Genomic DNA, 11,539 nt, shown 5'->3' on the forward strand with positions numbered 1-11,539 from the left:
CGATCTGGCAAAGGTAAAAACAGACTTGAGTTAAATGTTTGACATCATTTTGCATGATATGAAATGTACACAGTCCATGATATGATTCTGTGAAGACCTTCTCTATGGCTCCTCCCATTGCTGCATCTTGATCGGTATAGATAGTTCTAGGCTGCCTTCCATTGTGTGCGGCTAGAAATGTCTCAAAGAGCCATATAAATGAGTCGCATGTTTCATCAAACATCAATGCAGCATCAAAAATGGTTGTTTCTCTAAACTGATTGAGCCCAAGAAAAATACCAAATAGCCTATACTCTTTGTTCGTGCCAAATGTAGTGTCAAAAGTGACAACATCACCAAAGTGTGCATAGTCAAGTAGCATTTTAGCATCAACCCAGAATATGTTGGCTATATGCTCCTCACAATCCAACTGCAAATGATATTGGAAGATGGATTCTCACCTATCTTGTCACGAAAGAACTTCAACATACTACCGGCCTGTCCATAAGCCATCTCCCGCTGCTGCTTGGTTCGCAAATGATTCTTTTGGTCAGTCAAAGTGTAACCAACATTGAACTTCCCACCAGCTCGACGACATGCAACCTCATGTGAAGCTTTTGGCATAATTCCAGAATCATCGACTATTTCTATCTCCAAAGCTTGCACATCTGAAATCTTCCTTTGTGATGGCAACAAGTGACAGGTTTGTGGCAATTGAAGGAGGTGATTGTGTTCCAAATCAACTTCGGAGACTTCAAAAAATTTGGTCACTCAATCAAATGAAACAATCATCCAAACTTTACAATTGGTTCTTGTTTCAGCTCTAATGCGCTTCGGCTCGTGATCTATTTGACTTTTCCTTCGAATGCCTTCATTGGAACAAACAAACCTACATGAAGTGATTGTTCCATCAATTCTGCTTATGATGGTATTTCTTTTCCTCACATCAAAGCCTATGTGACCTCCATATTGCACCCAGAACTCCCAAGCCTCATCCGAATTTCTGAACCACATACCAACTTCGGGTATCCTGTTGCCAATCGATCCCATCGCACAACGCACAATTCTGCCAAATTCCACAGTGTATACTCAAAATAGAAGTACAATACTCGCTGCAAGTCTCCATATTTATTCAGAAATGTAGTGCCGACTCAAAATAGAAGTAGTTCCTATGTTGAAACCACAAAGCTTAGCAGATTATAGTCTTATCGAGATGCACATAAGTACTTAACTCGCTGCAAGTCTCCATATTTATACCGATGACTGGACAACCAATTATATCAAATACAACAGCAGAAGGTACATTATGGTTAGCTCTACCAGTATACAAATACCAATTTCAATTTTGTTGCCTGCATCTGAGTGCACTAATCAGAGACAGCGCGAGGAGCCTGGGCAAAGCTCATGCATAGCGATGTCAGCTAGCTTGCCCCAGCAAAAATCACTACTAAGCAAGTAATCAAACTAATCTGCAGTGAAGAGTTGCCGGACGAGCCCGGGAGCTGGCTCCGCCTCTGGCACTAATGGAATAAGAGAGAGAGGGGGGACCTTAGAAGAGGTCGCTGACGATGATGAACGGTCCCCAGCTCGCGGCGGCGCTTGTCCCCTTAATTGAACAAACTTTCACCCTTTTACACTATTTACAATATAAAGCACGATTTGAAATCGAACAGGAATAGAGTACTTGGTTTCTTTGAGATATAAAACATCAAGGCTCATATCTAGGACCAACACTGCATAGGTGTAAAGGTAGAAATAATTTGTACTCTTTACATCATAGCCAGAAGGGACAGTTATTATGCACATGTAAATGCCTGAAGTATGAAGCAACAATAATATGCATGGATAATCACATTGCAAAATTATACAGAACAAGGGTGTCATGGCTTTTCAGCCCAGCGAGTACCAACCTGGGTCAATTACTGCTTGTGCATGTTGTTCACCTCCCAGCCGAGCCCAGATACATCAATATGTGTTTCTATCCATTGGCCCAATTCAGTGGCTCGCTTTGGCGCAATCAGTTGCAACATAATTACAGTGTATAAATCAGTGTGATGAGAAATGAAAAAAAAGGATGATTTTTTTTAAACTGTAGATGATAAGGTACAACTTCATATGTAGTTATGCACGGAATAAAGAGCAGGTAGCATGCCTTGTTATTCTCTTGAAAATCGACAGCAGTCAGCGTATAATAGGAGTTCAACCTCTAGATTTATATATCATTAGTAGCCCATGACTTAAGACAACCATAACAAATTGATGGCGAATTGGTGAATGAACTTATGTACCTGTTTATTAATAAGTATATCACACGTAGAGTTTCCATAAAGCAATTTCTTCCAATTTCAAGTAATCTACTTAACTATCTTAGGAGCAATAGCACTTTGATGATGTAAACTGAAGTCTCACCTGAACTCTGATGCCAATATGCTTGCATGACAGTTCTTCAGCATTTCCAGTTTTCTAAGATGAAGGGAAATACTGGCAGATGGCAATATGCTAGCTTGCCCGGTAGTTTGTATCTTACAACACTATATACGTCAGCCACTCCATGAGAAATAAACAGAGCTAATAAGGAAGACTACGAAAGCACACTGTAGCTCCTTGCTTGGTTATATAGGCATATAGGCGTATACAAATGCATGTGGCTCCTTGCTTGTAATCACAAATGAGTTGAAGAAATATAAACATAGCTTGTAACCACCGTGAGTTGAAGAAATATGAATGTAAGGCACCTTAATTACCTTCCAGTGGCTATCCAATCAGCTTTCACATATGCGTGTCTTGCTAATCCATCAATCAAACCAGTGATTCGAGTTGGCTTTGGCTACCTACATTACTATAAGATTCAATACATCTCAAGACAAGTGAGGTTTCCTACGTACATGTATTGCTGTCTACCAAAGGCATGGCTAGGTGAAATATTGGTTTCAGAATTTTATAGTCTGACATTACCCTATTTGTTAAGAGGGACAACTCAAACATTAGTTTCAATATCTTCTAGTGGTTTATATATCTTGACCAAGGACCATCTCAATATCTGACATGACCCTGTTTGTTAGAGGGAAAAATGATCCACCTATTTCTTCATACATGTAGGCATCACTCACAACTTCTTAGCTTTTGAGATAACACGAACATGTTTCCGAACATTTTATCTGAGAACTTGAAAATCTAAATTAATAAAAACGAGCAAGCCGTTTCCAGGCTCATAACTACAAGGATTTTATTTCAACTCACAGGAAAAAAATAATTGATATAGCTATTCTCAATGTATACTGTTTACAAAGGTTTTAATCAATCTACCATTCGACCCACGTCATATATTTGTGTCAGAACAAAAATATTCTAAAGATGAAAAACCATTCATCCTCCATTGAAATTGTAATCTGCACCAAATTAATCTCACAACACAACTTAGAAGTCAAAACACCGAATGAATGATGGCTGTGTCAAAGGACAAGGCAAGGAAGATCTGAGTAATGGGAAAGAATGGCATAGCTTACCAAAAATTCTGGAATGCAAGAGCAACACACGCCACACACACGGGCAAGAACATGAAGAAAACAAATGAGAGAATGGAGATCGACGCACCTGTAACTGCAGACAGGACGTGGAAGCATTGCTGCAGGTATGAACAGAGCAGAACATAGTAGCTCCCCATCAACCACTACACCAGATCAGGCCATCTCCGAGATGGAGTTCCACTGGAACTGGAAGAGGACGTGGGTGTGGACCACGTAAAGGTCCTCTGGAAGCAACTCTTACTTGAATATCTCTTTTTGAAAATCAGACAACCTTTCATAAACATCAAAGGAGCAAGTATCAGAATCTTCACGGAGTATGTGCTGTAAAATAGCACTATAACTGCAAGTAAAATAAGAGTGGTAATGTAGAGACATGTTCTTCGTTGTCAACAAAATAGTTAGCAAAACATCTTTCAAGATTCCGCTTACATTTACCTGACCTTGAAAATATTTCCTATCAATAATAACATACTTTAATTTTGTTAGTTAAAACTAATGTTGGTTATTTGACAACAATGCAGGCAATGCATGCAATGAGTGAGAACCAAAAGAGATTTTCGGAGGACCTACAACCACGTCTAACGGAAGCTGAGAAAAAAATTGTGGATGGAGAGAAGTTGCGCAAAAAGCTACATAACACTGTACTTGTAATGACTTACTCTCTTCAACCCTTGTGATCCCATAGAGTATATCTATTTTTAATATTTGTGTGGTGCAGGATCTTAAAGGAAATATTCGTGTTTTCTGCCGAATACGACCTTTAATCTCAAATGAATCACTAGCCTTAGATTTTGATGGAGCAAATGATGGAGACATTGGGATTATGAATGGAGGAACAGCAAAAAAGACATTCAAGTTTGACCGAGTCTACACCCCAAAGGATGACCAAGGTATCTCTTGGTACTATGGAGCCTGTACTAGCTTTTTGTTGTCTTTCACAACTGTTCTTACAATGCGAATGTTGCTAATTCTAGTTTACACTTCGAAGTAATGTTGGAGTTTACAATCATAAAATTTTCTTTGTTTGTCTAATATACAAGTTGTATCCATGAACAGCTGAGGTTTACGCCGATGCATCTCCACTAGTCACGTCAGTGCTAGATGGATACAATGTGTGCATCTTTGCATACGGACAAACAGGAACTGGGAAGACCTTCACCATGGAAGGGACTGAAAGGAACAGAGGAGTAAACTATAGAACTCTGGAGGAGTTGTTCAAGATTGCCGAGGAGAGAATAGACACTGTCACGTACAACATATCAGTTAGTGTGCTTGAGGTGTACAATGAACAAATCAGAGACCTCCTTGCAACATCCCCTTCATGTCAGAAGTAAATCACTTTCCTTTAGTACCCTTCATTTTGTTTCACAATACTTCATCTAAGTACAACCACTTTCCTTCGGCATCCTTCATTTTTTGTTCACAATAGTACCATGTTGTGGTAACCTGTATATATTTGCATATGTAGGTTGGAGATCAAACAAGCAGGTGAAGGATCCCATCATGTGCCCGGCATAGTTGAGGCCAAAGTTGAGGACATAAATGAAGTTTGGGATGTCTTACAAACTAGAAGCAATTCGAGGGCTACAGGGTCAAACAATGTGAATGAACACAGCAGTCGCTCACACTGGTTGGTCATAATTAACATTATTTTTCATTTCTCCGTGGAGTACCTTCCTGCTTGTGGTAAAAATGGTTTGACCTTTATAATTTGTTTTCAGCATGCTTTGTATCATGGTTAGAGCAAAGAACCTGATAAATGGGGGCTGTACAACAAGTAAGCTCTGGTTAGTAGATCTTGCTGGAAGCGAGCGGTTAGCCAAGACAGACGCGCAAGGTGGTCGGCTCAAGGAAGCACAAAATATCAACAGGTCGCTTTCTACTTTAGGCGATGTCATTTATGCTCTTGCTTCCAGAAGCAGCCACATTCCTTACAGGTTTGCACTCTGAGTCAGTAACGGGTTTGCACCTATCAGCTCCTGTTTTCTGCTCCTGTTTTCTTACTGTCTTGATACTTCTCTTGTGCGCAGGAATTCCAAATTGACGCACTTGCTCCAAGACTCTTTAGGTAAAGTGATCTGTTTGTTGCTCTGGAACAAATACCATATGAACAATATACCAAATATTCACCATTCCTGTTCCTCTGCATTCTCTCACTTGGCCACGCGATTCATTTGTTCTTTTCTGTTCTTCTCCACAATTGCGGTAACAGGAGGCGATTGGAAAGTCGTAATGTTTGTGCAAATTAGCCCATCCGACAACAACGCATCAGAAACCTTGAGTTCATTGAACTTTGCTAGCCATGTCCGTGGTATAGAACTGGGCCCAGCAAAGAAGCAGGTCGACACAGCCGAGCTTCAAAAGGTCAAACAGATGGTGAGTGTTGATATTCCTGAAGCTTGTTAGTTCTGTGAATGCTTGAAGCTGAACTGATGGGTATTTCTGGTGGGTGAACGTGTGACAGCTTGAAAGGTCTAAGCAGGAAGCCAAGCTGAAGGAGGAATCTTTGAGAAAGCTGGAAGAGAAGTGTCAAAATTTAGAGAATAAAGCCAAGGGAAAGAGCAGCTTTACAAAAACTTGCAAGACAAGGTATGTCTTTGCAATTGAGGAGGAGGCTAATATTTCAGTTTCAAATATCTTGTGGCTGAATCTTGTGTTGATTCTTCTAGACTGCTTTTTCTTCACTTGTAAATTGTGGCTGACAGACTTTGTGTAATAACTTGATTGAACGTGAAGGATCTTGAAAGCCAACTAGACTCTAAGATGCATTCTCAGATTACGTTGGAAAAGCAGCAGAATCAGCTTTCTGGAAAACTGAAGGAGAAGGAAGAAGCATGTAGTGCGCTACAACACAAGGTAACGTAGGAATCGGAAGTGGTTAATTAATGTCGTTAACAGCTAATCCCTCCGTTCCTAAATACAAGTCTTTTTAGACATTCCCACTATGGACTACATACAGAGCAAAATGAGTGAATCTACACTCTAAAATATGTCTATATACATCCGTATCTAGTTTATAGTGTAATATCTAAAAAGACTTATATGTAGGAACGGAGGGAGTAGTAATTGTTTAAGGAAAGGCAGATAATATAATATTACCCATGCAGATAGAGGAGTTGGAGCGTAAGCTTGGTCAGCAGCAGCAGTCAGACTCTGAGGTCGCAGCTCTTAAGCAAACGGTACAGAACTCAACTGAATCTTTTACCTGGATAACAATCATCAATCAATGGGAATTATTAACAACAAGAGACTTGGATTGATTTGGTTATGTGCCTTTTCTTGTTTCAGATTGAGGAGCTGGAGGTCAAACTGAAGGAGCAGGAACAACAAAGATCAGCTGCAGAATCAAAGGTTGGTTATTTTCTAGCGGTGCTGCATGTGCACGTATTTGGTTTCTTTGATCATCCATCCTGGTGTAAATTCCAAAACCACCGAACCGGGTAGCTGACACAGAGTCTCTGTGGTTCCAGGGTGACGAGGCAGCAGCAGCAGCAGGCGGCGGTGGCGAGCAGCAACAAGACCAAGGGGTGGGTTAGGTGAGGTAGGCTGGGGCTGCGAGCGTTTAGGTGTGTGTCTCTGTTGTTGTAGATGAGATGAGATGAGATGAGATAAGATGAGATGAGCTGAGATGAGTAGTGACTGACTTTTCTGTAACTTTGTTTGTTTGTAGGAGTAGGGAGGGGTTTCGTTGCTGTACTGTATTTGTAGGTGTAGTTTTACCTTGGTAGAGTAAGAAGAAGATGGATTGGAGGCTCAACTTTGAGCTGAGCCGAGCCACCCCTGAGCATAGAGACCTACCTACCTTGATGCTCTGTAAAACAAAACCATTTAGGCCGGCTGCTTTGATGCAGCATTTAGGTAGGTGTAATTTGACTTTTGTCATTCAGGCTTTGTCCCGTTTTGAATGCATGAGGTAGATCATGGTCTACCTTTTCTTTCAAAAAATAATAATAAAAAAATGTCACCTTGCAATGCATCTCAACTTGAGAGTCCATCTCATCGTCTACCTTTTTTTTCTTTTTTCCATTTTTGTTTTAAATCCATGAATATTTTTTGTAGAAAAACCATCAACATATTTTAAAACTCATGATTCTTTTTCAAATTCCGAATATAATATCAGATTTCCAAACTTTTTGAAGTTCATGATCATTTGTTAAATCCTTCAACATTTTTATATGTGTCAACTTACTTTATAAAATTCACAATTTTTTTCTCAAACTCATGAAGTTTTTGCAAATTCATTTTCCAAAATTTTTAATGCTTTAGAATTAGAGGATAGTTTTGAAAATAAAAAAATTCATAAACTTTTTCAAATTCAACAATATTTTAGTAACTTGCGAACAATTTATATTTCAATTTTGTTTTCAGATTTTTGAATACCGGTAATGCTAGTAAATCGGTTTTCTCGTAAGACTAGCAGAGCAGCAACAGTTTTTTTTGAGACAAGCAGAGCAGCAGCAGCTGGCGTGCAAACGTGCCTCACCGAACGAGGCGAGGGAAACACCTAGTTTCTGGACCGCAGCCCGCTACCGGCGCTGAAGACGATGAGGTTCCCTGTGGCTACAAGCCCGTTTAGCCCAAGTTTACAAAGGATGCCTCAAGTTGCACCCATAACATGCAGTATAGATAAATCTCAAAATAATAATAATAACATGCAGTATAGATAGTATAATTCATTCGTAAATAACATGTAAATATTTAAATAAAATAGAACAAATAATTCATCAGTACCGTGCAAATATTTAAATAAAATAGAACAAATAAAATAGAACAATTAATTCATCAGTACCGTTCAAATATTTAAATAAAATAGAACAAATTATTCATAAATAGTGTGCAAATAATTACATAAAATAGAATAAATGGCATGCAAATAATTATATAAAATAGCATCATTAATCCATAAATAGCATGTAAATAATTATATAAATAGAACAATTAATTCATAAATGGCATGCAAATAATTATATAAAATAGCATAATTAATCCATAAATGGCATGTAAATAATTATATAAAATAGAAAATTAATCCACAAATGGCATGCAAATATTCTAGTACAACAATAGTTCAAATATAAATATTACATGTGAAAAAAGAACCGGATGTTCAAAAAGTTGTGGGCGCCAAGTGTTGTTCGTCCACACACTTTGCCCCCCGAGTTCCATCCAACAATGCATCAACATGATGTCATGCCCTCTTTTGTTTTGTACGGCGTGGCAGCACACCCGGGCTATATGGTAACCTGATCATCATGTTACAGCATTCAACGAATCAACAAACTAAACAAAGATGTAGAGCAAACAAGAAGAAAAACTTGGGATCACCATGGTTGACGAGCTTGGTAGTCACCTTAATTATTCTCCGCCCGTGCAATCACCATGATGGGGCAGTGACTCCACATTACGTTCATGGATCTCACGTGCAAGCTGCAGGGCGCGAGGCGCTTTTGCTCATGAACCAAGAATGCTCCGTCGCCCTTTTCGGCTGGCTTGCAGTCCATACCCACAAGAACCACAATGCCCAGCGAAGTTTCTCTCCCCTCCAGTTGACATTCACCTGCTTTGCAGCTTACGTCGGCACTGTGACTATGTTGTGCACACTCTTTATTATGTTACACCAGCTACTCCGAGCCACTCGTTTGCAGCTTACGTCGGCACTGTGACTATGTTGTGCACACTCTTTATTATGTTACACCAGCTACTCTGAGCCACTCGTTCTGTTGCCACTCACGAGGAGTTATGAGATTTGTGTATTATAGCGTGTCCATGTTGTGTAATGTAGTGCTTGTGGCCGTCAAACGGCTAAGCCCTCATTTTTCTTAAATTCGTTCAATGGTGGGGGTGGGGGCATTTTCCCCCTCGTCTTAACACATAGCTCTGCCTCAAATTTAATTGCTCTATTGTCTCTGCATGGATTCATGAATTTAGTGGTCCCGCCCGTCTAGCTCCCACCACTCTATCCGAATTTTGTCGGTTACACCGTGGACATGCGCTGTTTTGAGCTGGATTTTGTTACACCGTAAACATTTCGGAAAGGACCTTAAGAATATTAAATTGTATGAATTAAAATTATTATTTGTAGAACTTGTAAACATTTTAAAAAGGACCTTAAGCTCATTCTACGCCAAGGGGCGGGCATAGAGACCGAGCATGAAATAAAATTAACCCAATTCCCGGGTTTTTTTTGTTGGTGTCACAAAATCTAGTTTCCATTATTATTTAAATTGACGAAATTAGCATTTTTTGAATTATTTAGATTTCTTACCACATATGTCACGTGGTAGCATTTGTTTTGTTTATGTTTTGCCCCGGTGAACCTAAAAACCAAAGTAGTGTTATAATGTTTAGAGGGGCCATTGATTTGCTGAAGCCCCATGGTTGGAAGGCCCACTCCCACAAACATAGTGGGCTGGGCGTGTTATGTGCTGCAGTCCTACCTATAGCTAGTTCTCCCACCTGATTCTCAAAAAAAAAGCTAGTTCCCCCACCCGAGCAGCGGACCGCCGCCGCAACAAGAGAAGAGCTTGCTCGGCCTCGCCGCCGCCGCCGCCGCCGCTACACCTGTTGAGTCCAGCACCCGAACCTTCCCTCTGTCGGTGGGCTGCGGCGCCGTCGGATGAAAGGCGGTAGGAAGAACCTGCGGCGCGCGTGCGAGGAGGGCACCGCGGTGACGCTGGCGGAGGGTGAGAGCATCATGCAGGTCGTCACGCTGCGCGGCTCCAACCTCATCGAGGTACCTTCTTACCTTCTTCCTTCCTTCCCTCTCTTTTCTTCAAAATTGCTTCTTGCTTCTTCCTCACTCCTTCCTGCTGCCGCCGTGCTGGTGCTAGGTGACGGACGGCGAGGGCGTCAAGTCTCTCGCCCTCTTCCCCGCCAAGTTCCAGACGAGCTTCTGGATCAAGAACGGTCAGTAATTTATTTAGTACCAAATGGCTTGGCTTTTATACTTGGCCACGCTAAAAAAAACTACAGTAGCTCTGATCAAGAACTGTGAATGAATGAGTGAATGTGCAGGGAATTTCGTGGTTGTGGATGCTAGTGGGAGGGACGAGGCTCTCGAATCTGGAAGTAGGAAGTATGTGCATATACATGGTACGTGCACGTGCATACTATACTGCCTCCTCTAATATGGGACCGAGCAGGGAGTATGTGCATATACATGGCGTGGTTCATATGCTTGTGGTTGACTGTCAGTTCATTCAGCTGTTTCTTTCAATAGTATACTGTGCATATGCAGGTTTCAAAGCCTAGTTTGTTTTTTTCCTTCTTAAACATTAGATTGAATTCACATTCCATGTGATATGCACGGTACGAATGCATTTCAATAGCCTAAATGGTTTGATTCAGGTTTTGCTTGATCATGAAAAATGACACCGAGAACTGATACTATAATCAAATGTTGATGTAGTATAAATCATGGCAAAATACCACAGTAGGATTGAAGAAACTAAAAGTTTTCCTAGCTAGGAGGCCTTTCTAATAATAATGTACCAGTTTGTTGTTTATGCTTTCGCACGAGCCCTGCATCGGGTAGTTTACTTGATGGAACCAGGGTTGTTACTGATTCACTCGATCTTTGTTATGCCAGTCCGGCTATCTTCAAGTCGACTCCCAATGGGTGGGCGACAGGGCAAGAGGGAACGACATCGCAGGCTGGGGAAGAGCACAACTCCAAAGAAGAAGACGACGATGATGATATGCCACCACTCGAGGCGAACACAAACAGGAATAGACCGTTTGCCGTGCATTCCGACACAGAGAGTGATTCTGATTCTTAAGCTGGTAGACGACTTGGGAATAGGAGCCGTGGACGATGTATGTCATCCTATATATGGTTACCATCCACCTGTACACCACACCTGATGTATTTATGCTTGTCGAATTTGGGCAGGACATGATAGACTTGTTACCCAATCTGTCAAAGATAAAGTCTGAGTGAGTTTGTAGTACAACATTAAGTGGCTGCAGGGCATGACGAAGCTTGTCGTCGTCACCTGTGCTGTAATATGAAGAAAACAAGATTTTGTTCCATA

General features: G+C 40.8%; 1 protein-coding gene and 1 pseudogene across 1 annotated transcript; both read left to right on the forward strand.

Annotated features, from left to right (window-relative positions):
• The first annotated feature begins 3,612 nt into the window (after positions 1–3,612).
• On the forward strand, positions 3,613–7,182 carry LOC119292997 (annotated as a pseudogene).
• Positions 7,183–10,122: 2,940 nt separating this feature from the next.
• Positions 10,123–11,284, forward strand: LOC119294209 (probable RNA-binding protein EIF1AD). The gene is made up of 4 exons (XM_037572446.1): positions 10,123–10,239; positions 10,337–10,412; positions 10,521–10,581; positions 11,041–11,284. Exons 1-4 carry the CDS (start codon positions 10,123–10,125, stop codon positions 11,282–11,284), a joined length of 498 nt encoding a protein of 165 aa, XP_037428343.1.
• Positions 11,285–11,539: the final 255 nt, after the last annotated feature.

The sequence above is a fragment of the Triticum dicoccoides genome, chromosome 4B (assembly GCF_002162155.2).
Source record: "Triticum dicoccoides isolate Atlit2015 ecotype Zavitan chromosome 4B, WEW_v2.0, whole genome shotgun sequence".
NCBI lineage: Eukaryota > Viridiplantae > Streptophyta > Magnoliopsida > Poales > Poaceae > Triticum > Triticum dicoccoides.